We start from the raw sequence: 12,872 nt of genomic DNA, 5'->3' as shown, positions 1-12,872 counted from the left end.
GGACCTAAATACCCTCCCAGCAGCCAGCATCAGATGGAAACTGATTACTGGGATCTGCAGGCTGCTGGGAGGGTATATGTAGGTCCTCCCCTGCCTTCAGTGTTTTGCCCTGCTGCTAGAGACTGCGTGCCATTTATTCTGATACTGTCCCTGATCTTACTCCCGCCCTGTATCCTCTGCCCTATGGACACCAGAACTACAAACTGAATACTGGGATCTGCAGGCTGCTGGGAAGGTATTTACAGTCAGGTCCATAAATATTGGGACATCGACACAATTCTAACATTTTTGGCTCTATACACCACCACAATGGATTTGAAATGAAACGAACAAGATGTGCTTTAACTGCAGACTGTCAGCTTTAATTTGAGGGTATTTACATCCAAATCAGGTGAACGGTGTAGGAATTACAACAGTTTGCATATGTGCCTCCCACTTATTAAGGGACCAAAAGTAATGGGACAGAATAATAATCATAAATCAAACTTTCACTTTTTAATACTTGGTTGCAAATCCTTTGCAGTCAATTACAGCCTAAAGTCTGGAACACATAGACATCACCAGATGAGGCTCCTGGCTTGTATCCTCTGCCCTATGGACACCAGAACTACAAACTGAATACTGAGATCTGCAGGCTGCTGGGAAGGTATTTAAGTCCTCCCCTGCCTTCCACTCCAGTGTTTTGCTCTGCTGCCAGAGACTGCGTGCCATTTATTCCCATCCTGTCCCTGATCTTACTCCTGCCCTGCATCCTGTGCCCTATGGACACTAGAACTACAACCTTCCGCTCTGGGAAGCACAGTGCCACCAGCAGGTGATCCAGGTCCTGACACCCTACCTGGTGGTCCATTCTTCTATTAGGTAACATAGATGATTTCACGCACAGTTTATACCTCACACCAAATCCAGACAATGCAACAAATAAAATGAAAAACAACAGATCGATAAAGTTTTAATATTTATAAATGCGACCATACAGAACGCAGAACAAACTGAACATTGAAATACAACATATGAGGCTCGATTCACAAAGCTTTAGTACACGTGGAAAGGTCGTTATTTTAGCCACGTGGCTGGGATGTTCAAATCTCATTGGACTATTTTATTCCTATTTTAAAGGAACAAATACCTGACAAGCGCGCTCCCTGTACCCACATTAGTCCTCCGCCATCTTCCTTTCTTGGTAGTCCTCTACCTTTACAGCTGTCATCGCGATAGAAAAATCAGGTCACACATGTCCGTACAATTTGTTCAGACATTTCTTATTGAACTTTGCAGGTTCACTTTCTACATATAGATATTCAAATACACGTAACTTAGCCCACTTATGGAGTTCATGGATGTGAGGCTGGAACTACGGGGGGGGGGGGGGGGACGATGCGAGCGCCATGTTGCTTCCTGGATTTCTCTTTCATTGGATTTATAGGTCAGATATTATCAGGGAATAATATCAGGGTACCATCAGACTCCCGTGAAGACTTCAGGGGGACCATCCGACTCCTGTGGAGACCATCAGAGGTCCCTCAGACTCCCATGGAGACCATCAGGGGTCCCTCAGACTCCCGTGGAGACTTCAGGGGTCCCTCAGACTCCCGTGGAGACTTCAGGGGTCCCTCAGACTCCCGTGGAGACTTCAGGGGTCCCTCAGACTCCCATGGAGACATCAGGTGACCCTCAGATTCCAATAGAGACATTAAGCGTGAGCACCATTGTGCCTCCTAGATTTCTAGGTCGGATATTATCAGGGGATAATATCAGGGGACCATCAGACTCCCGTGGAGACTTAAGGGGACCATCAGACTCTCGTGGAGACCATCAGGGGTCCCTCACACTCCCGTGGAGACCATCAGGGGTCCCCCACACTCCCGTGGAGACCATCAGGAATCCCTCAGACTCCCGTGGAGACCATCAGGGATCACTCAGACTCCCATGGAGACATAAGGGGTCCCTCAGACTCCCGTGGAGACATAAGGGGTCCCTCAGACTCCCGTGGAGACGTACAATTTGTTCAGACATTTCTTATTGAACTTTGCAGGTTCACTTTCTACATATAGATATTCAAATACACGTAACTTAGCCCACTTATGGAGTTCATGGATGTGAGGCTGGAACTACGGGGGGGGGGGGGGGGGGGGGGGACGATGCGAGCGCCATGTTGCTTCCTGGATTTCTCTTTCATTGGATTTATAGGTCAGATATTATCAGGGAATAATATCAGGGTACCATCAGACTCCCGTGAAGACTTCAGGGGGACCATCCGACTCCTGTGGAGACCATCAGAGGTCCCTCAGACTCCCATGGAGACCATCAGGGGTCCCTCAGACTCCCGTGGAGACTTCAGGGGTCCCTCAGACTCCCGTGGAGACTTCAGGGGTCCCTCAGACTCCCGTGGAGACTTCAGGGGTCCCTCAGACTCCCATGGAGACATCAGGTGACCCTCAGATTCCAATAGAGACATTAAGCGTGAGCACCATTGTGCCTCCTAGATTTCTAGGTCGGATATTATCAGGGGATAATATCAGGGGACCATCAGACTCCCGTGGAGACTTAAGGGGACCATCAGACTCTCGTGGAGACCATCAGGGGTCCCTCACACTCCCGTGGAGACCATCAGGGGTCCCCCACACTCCCGTGGAGACCATCAGGAATCCCTCAGACTCCCGTGGAGACCATCAGGGATCACTCAGACTCCCATGGAGACATAAGGGGTCCCTCAGACTCCCGTGGAGACATAAGGGGTCCCTCAGACCCCCGTGGAGACGTAAGGGGTCCTTCAGACTCCCGTAGAGACTTCAGGTATCCCTCAGATTCCCGTGGAGAATTCAGGGGTCCCTCAGACTCCCGTGGAGACATCAGGTGACCCTCAGACTCCCGTGGAGACATCAGGTGACCCTCAGACTCCCGTGGAGACATCAGACGTGAGCGCCATTGTGCCTCCTGGATTTCTAGGTCGGATATTATCAGGGGACCATCAGACTCCCGTGGAGACTTCAAGGGACCATCAGACTCTCGTGGAGACCATCAGGGGTCCCTCGCACTCCCATGGAGACCATCAGGGGTCCCTCACACTCCCGTGGAGACTTCAGGGGTCCCTCACACTCCCGTGGAGACTTCAGGGGTCCCTCACACTCCCGTGGAGACTTCAGGGGTCCCTCACACTCCCGTGGAGACTTCAGGTGACCCTCAGACTCCTGTGGAGACATCAGGTGACCCTCAGACTCCTGTGGAGACATCAGAAGTGAGCGCCATTGTGCGTCCTAGAGTTCTCTTTCATTGGATTTATAGGTCGGATATTATCTTCGCACTCATTTCTTTACGACCCAGCCCAGATTATATCGCAGTTATAGGAGGCTCCTCCCACCCTTTGGAGTCTCCAAGAAGAAGCCAACAGAAGACTCCGCCTAATAAACTCCACCTAAAAACATGACTTTTGCCAAGAAGGACCCTGTTATAAACGAATTTTTTTTTTCACCTTCTGGTGGTTCCATGGACAAAACAGTTTCTGATCTGTAAAACGTAAAGCAGTGAAACATTTCCCGCACTCTGTACATACAGTTGTGCTCAAAAGCCTCCCTCCCCTGGCAGAAATGGTGAAATTTGGGCATTGATGATGAAAATCTGCCAAAAAACTGTCTTTTATGTAAGGATAGCAATGATAGGAAGCCACTTATTATCATGTAGTTGTTTGGCTCCTTTTTAAATCCTGATAAGAACAGAAATCCCCCAAATGGCCCGGATCAAAAGTCTCCACCCCCGGATCAAAAGTCTCCGCCCCCTGGAAGGTTCGGCCTTGGTACAGACACACAAGGGGACACACACAGGGTACAATGGCAATTAAAGGTTTATTTCCCACATCTGCAATTAGTGTCTGTGTATAAATAGTCAATGAGTTTATTAGCTCTCACGTGAATGCACTGAGCAGGCCAGATACTGAGCCATGGGGAGCAGAAAAGAACTGTCAAAAGACCTGCGTAACAAGGTAAGGGAACGTTATAAAGATGGAAAAGGATATGAAAAGATATCCAAAGCTTTAAATATGCAATTATTGTCTGTATATAAATAGTCAGTAAGTTTGTTGGCTCTCATGTGGATGCACTGAGCAGGCTAGATACTGAGCCATGGGAAGCAGAAAAGAACTGACAAAAGACCTGCGTAACAAGGTAACGGAAATTTATATGATGGGAAAGGGTGAATTTGTTAGCTCTCACTTGGATGCTCTGAGCAGGCTATTTACTGAGCTATGGGGAGCAGAAAAGAACTGTCAAAAGACCTGCGTAACAAGGTAACAGAACTTTATAAAGATGGGAAAGGGTGAATTTGTTAGCTCTCACTTGGATGCACTGAGCAGGCTAGATACTGAGTCATGGGGAGCAGACAAGAACTGTCAACAGACCTGTGTAACAAGGTAACAGATGTTTATAAAGATGGAAAAGGATATAAAAAGATATCCAAAACTTTAAATATGCAAATATTGTCCGTGTATAAATAGTCAGTGAGTTTGTTAGCTCTCACCTGGTGCACTGAGCAGGCTAGAGACTGAGCCATGGGGAGCAGAAAAGAACCATCAAAAGATCTGTGTAACAAGGTAAAATAACTTTATAAAGATGGAAAAGCATATAAAAAGATATCCAAAGCTTTAAATATGCAATTAGTGTCTGTGTATAAATAGTCAATGAGTTTGTTGGCTCTCATGTGGATGCAATGAGCAGGCTAGATACTGAGCCATGGGGAGCAGAAAAGAACTGTCAAAAGACCTACAAAACAAGGTAATGGAACTTTATAAAGATGGAAAAGGATATAAAGAGATATGCAAAGCTTTAAATATGCAATGAGTGTCTGTGTATAAATAGTCAGTGAGTTTGTTGGCTCTCATGTGGATGCACTGAGCAGGCTAGAGATTGAGCCATGGGGAGCAGAAAAGAACTGTCAAAAGACCTGCGTAACAAGGTAATGGAACTTTATAAAGATGGAAAAGGATATAGAAAGATATCCAAAGCTGTAAATATGCAATTATTGTCTGTGTATAAATAGTCAATGAGTTTGTTAGCTCTCACATGGATGCATTGAGCAGGCTAGAGACTGAGCCATGGGGAGCAGAAAAGAACTGTCAAAAGACCTGCGTAACAAGGTAAAATAACTTTATAAAGATGGAAAAGGATATAAAAGATATCCAAAGCTTTAAATATGCAATTAGTGTCTGTGACTGACAGAAGAATTGTTTGAGATACAAAGAAAACCCCCCTGCAGGTCACCTCAGGAGAAATCCAGGCTGTTCTTGGGAAAAGACGGTGTGGTTGTTTCAAGGAGCGACAATATTGAGCTGCATGGTTGAGTTGCCAAAAAGAAGCCTTTACTGTGCCAAGGCCACCAAAAAGCCTGCTTACAATATGCCTAACAACTCCCTGACACGCCTCACAGGGATTTTTTGTCGGGTTGGAGCTCCGGACTTCTTGTGAACAGTTTCCCGGCCCCGGAAGGACAGGATCGGGCTCCGGAAACTCAACACGAGCCACAGCCATCAACCTGAAGAACATCAATGACAACCTGGAGAGGCAAAGATGGCTACATGAGTATACAAGAGTTTTAAAGGTACCCCACCCCCTACATTAACGGAGTCATTGGGAAATATATGTGGAGAGTCCCTAGTGGTCTGGAGGTGTTTGAGGATTCGATCACTGTTGGAATCCATGTGGATTTATACATCTATCCTTTATTACTTTAATACTACATTACTTCTGCTGGGCTTTGCAAAACCTTTGAGCACGATCACCCAAGTGACCTTTTTGGTGAGTAAGAAGGGAATATTTTGGTAATTAAACATTTCCCGCACACTGAACATGAATAAAGATGCTGAACTGTGTGAATTCTCCAGTGTCTAACAAGGGCTCCTTTTTTGTTTAAACATTTCCCGCACACTGAACATGAACAAGGATGCTCACCTGAGTGACTTTTCTGGCGAGTAACAAGCGTTCCTTTCTGAGCGAAAGATTTCCCGCACTCTAAACACGAATAAGGACACTCATCTGAGGGCATTCTTTGGGTTCTTTCTTGGAAAAAATATTTTACGCACTTTGAACATAAATATGGACGGTCAGCAGTGTTCTTTTCTTTGATGTCTACGAAGGCTTGTCTGCTCACAATAACTTTTTCGGCACTCTAAACAAGAAAAGGGGCGTTCACCCGTATGAACTCTCTGGTGCTTAACAAGAAATTCTTGGTCAGAAAAACATTTTCCGCACTCTAAACAGGAAAAGGGACGCTCACCCGTATGAGTTCTCTGGTGTTTGTGAAAGGATTTTTTACTAGAAAGAAATTTCCCGCACTCTAAACAGGAAAAGGGTCGCTCCCCGGTGTGAGTTCTCTGGTGTTTACGAAGGCTTCCTTTTTCAGAAAAACATTTTCCGCACTCTGAACAGCAAAAGGGACGCTCACCAGTGTGAATTCTCTGATGTATAACAAGGTTTTCTTTTGTAGCAAAACATTTTCCACACTCTAAACAGGAAAAGGGACGCACACCCGTATGAATTCTCTGATGTCTAACAAGGTTTTCTTTTTTAGGAAAACCTTTTCCGCACTCTGAACACGAATAAGGGTGCTCACTCGCATGAGTTTTACGGTGTTTACGAAGGTATCCTTTCCCAGAAAAACATTTTCCGCACTCTGGGCAGGAAAAGGGGCGCTCACCGGTGTGAGTTCTCTGGTGTATAAGAAGGTGTTGTTTTTCACAAAAACATTTTCCGCACTCTGGACAGGAAAAGGGACGCTCACCGGTGTGAGTTCTCTGGTGTTTAAGAAGTCTTTGTTTGTTAGGGAAACATTTTCCGCATTCCGAACATGAATAAGGATGCTCAGCCGTGTGAGTTTTCTGGTGTTTAAGAAGTGCTTTTTTATAAGTGAATGTTTTCCCGCACACCAAACATGGCAGTGGGCTCCCTCCTGTGTGAGCTCCCTCATGGCTTGAAGAGGATTTCTGGGGATTGGATGGATCTGTTGATCTGTCAGCACTGTGAGAACTTAGATGGACATCTGAAGTCATAGTATGGGATTTATCAGAAGCAGCCTCAGGATTAGAAGGATCCATTGGTTTTAGATGGACATCTGAAGTCATAGTATGGGATTTATGAGAAGAAGCCTCAGGATTAGAAGGATCTATTGATCTTAGATGGACATCTGAAGTCATAGTATGAGATTTATCAGAAGAAACCTCGGTGTTAGAGTGATCCATTGATCTTAGATGGACATCTGAAGTCATAGTATGGGATTTATCAGAAGCAGCCTCAGGATTAGAAGGATCTATTGATCTTATATGGGCATCTGAAGTCCAAGTATGGGATTTATCAGAAGAAGCCTCAGGATTAGAAGGATCTATTGATTTTAGATGGACATCTGAAGTCATAGTATATGATCTATCAGAAGATTCCTCAGGATTAGAAGGATCCATTGATCTTAGATGGACATCTGAAGTCATAGTATGAGATTTATGAGAAGAAGCCTCAGGATTAGAAGGATCTATTGATCTTAGATGGACATCTGAAGTCCAAGTATGGGATTTATCAGAAGATTCCTCAGGATTAGAAGGATCCATTGATTTTAGATGGACATCTGAAGTCCTAGTATGAGAATTATGAGAAGAAGCCTCAGGATTAGAAGGATCTATTGATCTTAGATGGACATCTGAAGTCCTAGTATGGGATTCCTCAGGATGAGAACGATTGATTGGTCTTACCAACCAGTAAAGTGTTACTTTTGTAGGAGATTGTGCAATGTCATCGTCTTCTGCAGGGCAAACTGGAGATGAAGCAAGACATCTCTTCCATGTACTGATATCTGAACAATACTGTCCATCTGTTGGAAGGAAATTTTATAATATATTATGTTTGTTTTTATACGCCTCATATTCTGACATCATATTTACAGTATCAGTTCAGCATTCAAAACCTTCCCCAGGGCTCTGGCATTGAACCGGGTGAAATCATAACAGCCAACTATCACTATGGCCAGGAGACAACATTACACTGAAGAACGGGAATGGACCTTTGTCATGGTGGTCCAGCGACAACAGTCTATTTGATGTTTTATGTATTTGATATGTACTCCCCCCCCCCCCAACCTTGTTTCACTACTAGTTAGTACAGCCCTCCATTGTTGCTGCCTCTGTAGTTAGGATTAGGATGTCATTGTCTTCACACTTGGAGAAGGCCAAGAAAAACATCCTTTCTATTGTGTCAAACTATAATAAACTATACTGGAATATGCTTCTGAGACTTATTACAGAGTTAAACTGCCTGTGGATCTTGCTAAGTCAGCACTTGGATGTTAATCGGTTCTCAGAATGCGTGGGTTTGTATCCGAGTGACATTTGTGGACTTAAACTTGTAAAATGTGAATGGTTACTGCTCATTAGTCACCTGAGCTGATATACGGAGATGGATCCTCCTCTTTAATGGGATCCATAACCTCGTCCTCCTTCATACATTGCTGATCACCCATCACATACGTCTCTTCTTCTTCCTCCTTCACCTCAGCTTTTATATCAATCCGTTCCGCACCCTAAAAGAAAAAAGGAACATCCTCAAAACATAAGCGTCAATACCCGGAGACCTTGGAGATGATCATCTCATACAGTTTGGAATCATTTTTAAGTCGTAGATGATCCAACCCCACCTACCTGATGATGGTGAGGGATGGTGTGATCGTCCTGCGGGGAATCTCGGGAATACAGAGGATGGGGACATCTCTCTGGTGGGTTCCCATGACTGGATCCATCTACCTGATGATGGTGACGGATGGTGTGACCTTCCTGTGTGGAATCCCGGGAATACAGAGGACGGGTACATCTCTCTGGTGGGTTCCCATGACTGGATCCACCTACCTGATGATGGTGAGAGATGGTGTGATCTTTCTGTGTGGAATCCCGGGAATACAGAGGACGGGGACATCTCTCTGGTGGGTTCCCATGACTGGATCCACCTACCTGATGATGGTGAGAGATGGTGTGATCTTTCTGTGTGGAATCCCGGGAATACAGAGGACGGGGACATCTCTCTGGTGGGTTCCCATGACTGGATCCACCTACCTGATGATGGTGAAGGATGGTGTGACCTTCCTGTGTGGAATCCCGGGAATACAGAGGACAGGGACATCTCTCTGGTGGGTTCCCATGACTGGATCCATCTGTAGGAAACACACACACTGACTGAATCCATTGTTTCTATGTGTTTATCAGATGATGGGGGATCTAGGTGGACCCTCCGTACTGCTCTCTTCTTTACAATAAAGTCTCCTCTTACCTGGTGATGTGAGGGGCGGCTGATTGTCCATCATGACGTCCTTGTAGAGGTGCTTGTGTCCTTCTGAAGATGGATCATGGGATTGGCAGATGGTTTTCAACTGCTCAGATGTCCTCTTCACTACTTCCATTATCCTGTACACAATTACATTATCACTAAGTATTTTCCCAGAATCCTCTTTACCTCTTGGGTCAATTTTTGTTAACAGAGATGATTTGTTATAGAAATTAGTGATGTCATGTGACCTCCCAGAATCCTCCTCACCTCTCAGGTCAGGTCTGTGTTTTATTAATAGAGATGAGAGTGATGTCATGTGACCTCTCAGAATCCTCCTCAGCTACTTAGTCAGGTTTATTATTGTCCGTCTGCCCCATATCAGCACTATACATCCATTAAAGTATGCTCTAAGCAGATCTGTATTTGCATTGTGAGTAGAGTCGGGACTGGGCAGAGAGGGATGAGTTTGATGCAGTTGGTCAACTTGAACATGTATTGCAAGTGTATATCAGTGTGCAGAGCATTCATCTAAAACTTCTGTAATATCCTTTCATTTACTTGACGGTGGTCTTTATCTATATGGTCATGTGATTTGGATAAATGGCTCTATATTTAGGACGTATCCGGTCTATAAACCAGAGGCTCTGGATGGACGGTTGGATAAATGGTTCTATATTTAGGACGTATCCGGTCTATAAACCAGAGGCTCCGGATGGACTGTTGAATAAATGGTTCTATATTTAGGACGTATCCGGTCTAAAAACCAGAGGCTCCGGATGGACTGTTGAATAAATGGTTCTATATTTAGGACGTATCCGGTCTATAAACCAGAGGCTCCGGATGGACGGTTGGATAAATGGTTCTATATTTAGGACGTATCCGGTCTAAAAACCAGAGGCTCTGGATGGACGGTTGAATAAATGGTTCTATATTTAGGACGTATCCGGTCTATAAACCAGACGCTCCGGATGGACGGTTGGATAAATGGTTCTATATTTAGGACGTATCCGGTCTATAAACCAGAGGCTCCGGATGGACGGTTGGATAAATGGTTCTATATTTAGGACGTATCCGGTCTATAAACCAGAGGGTCTGGATGGACGGTTGGATAAATGGTTCTATATTTAGGACGTATCCGGTCTATAAACCAGAGGCTCTGGATGGACGGTTGGATAAATGGTTCTATATTTAGGACGTATCCGGTCTATAAACCAGAGGCTCTGGATGGACGGTTGGATAAATGGTTCTATATTTAGGACGTATCCGGTCTATAAACCAGAGGCTCTGGATGGACGGTTGGATAAATGGTTCTATATTTAGGACGTATCCGGTCTATAAACCAGAGGCTCTGGATGGACGGTTGGATAAATGGTTCTATATTTAGGACGTATCCGGTCTATAAACCAGAGGCTCTGGATGGACGGTTGGATAAATGGCTCTATATTTAGGACGTATCCGGTCTATAAACCAGAGGCTCTGGATGGACGGTTGGATAAATGGTTCTATATTTAGGACGTATCCGGTCTATAAACCAGAGGCTCTGGATGGACGGTTGGATAAATGGTTCTATATTTAGGACGTATCCGGTCTATAAACCAGAGGCTCTGGATGGACGGTTGGATAAAATAATTTCTTATTACCTCCTTTTTATAATCCAGTGATGTCGCCTTTCTATCTCGTACTTTTTTTCTCACCAAACTTCCTGTCTTTACCCTATATACCGCCTTGTCTTTTTCTTTTATCATTTCCGGTTCCTATATTACATCACTTCCTGTTCCTACATTACATCACTTCCTGTCTTAGGGTCCTCTTGCTCTCAGTGATATCGCCATCTTCTGGTGATTTTAATAACTGCATCCCAGAATATGTTTTATTATCCCGCCCTCTGTCCTGCAGCGCGTTCTCCGGTTACATTTTGCACATTATGACACGCTCACATTGTTCTTCACCTAAAACTGTATCGATAAAAAAAATATGTTATCTCTATTTTTACATCCTCTGCGGGATACTGATGTGAAAATTAAATATATAAATTGTGTATAAATAATTACAATATTCACTATTTCAAATGACAATCCAAAGAAGAAAAAAAAAAATGAAAAAATAATATATATACTTATATCTAGTGTACAAAATATAATTATCTTCTGCTTATAACATCATAAATAAATACCGCATACTGTGCTGGTGACAATAGTAAATAGTGATAGTGATAAAAACAATATATATGAAAAAGTGCTCATAGACAGTCCTCTTTCAATTTAAATTATGATGGTGCAATCCCATAATCCACGTGCAGTGTGATTTTATTATGCGCTCACCTCAGGTTTTGCCTTATAAAAAGGCAAAACTAGCTTTTTGTCCTTAAAGGACTGGGATGATCCTCCTGCTTAGGATATTCCTGATGGCAAATGGGATGATTATGCTCGATCTTAATCCACCTGGGATCTCTGGAGTGATTATGCCTGCTGCTGATCAGGATTTGATGGCTGGATGGAGATTTCGCTTTTTCTTCCAAAGGTCTCCTTCCTCCTATACTGATTTCTTTCCAATATATCACAGGATGATTGTATGAAGAAACAAAACCATCATAGTGCTTTATCCTTTTAAAATTAAGGCTTTATTTGCTGCTGAAAGTTCCATACAGAGTTTTTAGCATAGGCTTCAGAGTAAGGCAGTTTCAGCCTGTATATTGTTTTTATCACTATCACTATTTACTATTGTCACCAGCACAGTATGCGGTATTTATTTATGATGTTATAAGCAGAAGATAATTATATTTTATACACTAGATATAAGTATATATATTATTTTATTATTTTTTCTTTTTTTTTCTTTTTCTTCTTTGGATTGTCATTTGAAATAGTGAATATTGTAATTATTTATACACAGGAGCGCGGCACAACTTATATATTTAATTTTCTCACAGAACACTGTCTAATGAGTAGGTGTGAGTGCCAGCGAACCACAGGTGTATCATATATTGGGTTTTGTTTTGTTTGTCAAATTAATTAATGGTAATAGTTTAGACAAACACCATAGTAGCTCACAAGTACACTCATTTATTTTTTTGGGATACTGATGTGTTTTGGATCTACAGCTTTAATTATTGTTGGCAAATCAGTATTTTGGGCTGGAAATATTACAAATGTAATATAAAATGATAACAATAATACAATATAAAATATTAGTTCCCCCAGATTATTATATTAGTTATATATAGTTTTTTATAGAGTTCCTCTAGATCAGGGGGTCTCCAAGCTTTCTAAACAAAGGGCCAGTTTACTGTCCTTCAAACTTTAGACTGTGGCCAGTGGGAGTAGAAAACAATGCCCCATGATCAGTGTTAGGGGGAGGAAAAGTGCCCCATCATTGGTGTTAATGGGAGGAATAGTGCCCCATCATTGGTGTCAGTGGGAGGAATAGTGTCCCGTCATTGGTGTCAATGGGAGGAATAGTGTCCCGTCATTGGTGTCAGTGGGAGGAATAGTGCCCCGTCATTGGTGTCAGTGGGAGAAATAGTGCCCCGTCATTGGTGTCAGTGGGAGGAATAGTGCCCCGTCATTGGTGTCAGTGGGAGGAATA

The 12,872-nt window shown here is 43.5% G+C and overlaps 1 protein-coding gene across 1 annotated transcript; it reads right to left on the bottom strand.

The window, feature by feature from the left end:
• Positions 1-936: 936 nt before the first annotated feature.
• Positions 937-11,035, bottom strand: LOC149440475 (uncharacterized). The gene is made up of 6 exons (XM_089658546.1): positions 10,928-11,035; positions 9,291-9,424; positions 9,077-9,174; positions 8,409-8,550; positions 5,940-7,845; positions 937-5,544 (listed from the first exon to the last, which is right to left on the bottom strand). Exons 2-5 carry the CDS (start codon positions 9,418-9,420, stop codon positions 6,092-6,094), a joined length of 2,124 nt encoding a protein of 707 aa, XP_089514672.1. The 5' UTR covers positions 9,421-9,424; positions 10,928-11,035; the 3' UTR covers positions 937-5,544; positions 5,940-6,091.
• Between the last annotated feature and the right edge of the window lie 1,837 nt (positions 11,036-12,872).

This window comes from Staurois parvus, unplaced genomic scaffold (genome assembly GCF_062004578.1).
Source record: "Staurois parvus isolate SC_StPar_1 unplaced genomic scaffold, SC_StPar_1.0 ptg001079l, whole genome shotgun sequence".
In the NCBI taxonomy this organism is placed as follows: Eukaryota; Metazoa; Chordata; class Amphibia; order Anura; family Ranidae; genus Staurois; species Staurois parvus.
Note: the sequence above shows the minus strand (reverse complement) of the source record. Positions and strands in the feature narration are given on the sequence as shown.

What these genes read in the sequence shown, in the direction of transcription:
- LOC149440475 (XM_089658546.1), bottom strand. Translation starts at nt 9,420, where the DNA reads ATGGAAGTAGTGAAGAGGACATCTGAGCAGTTGAAAACCATCTGCCAA. An exon ending in GCCGCCCCTCACATCACCAG is followed by an intron (nt 9,175 to 9,290) that starts GTAAGAGGAGAC and finishes TGTTTCCTACAG; the next exon opens with ATGGATCCAGTCATGGGAAC. An exon ending in CCATCCTTCACCATCATCAG is followed by an intron (nt 8,551 to 9,076) that starts GTAGGTGGATCC and finishes TTTTTCTTTTAG; the next exon opens with GGTGCGGAACGGATTGATAT.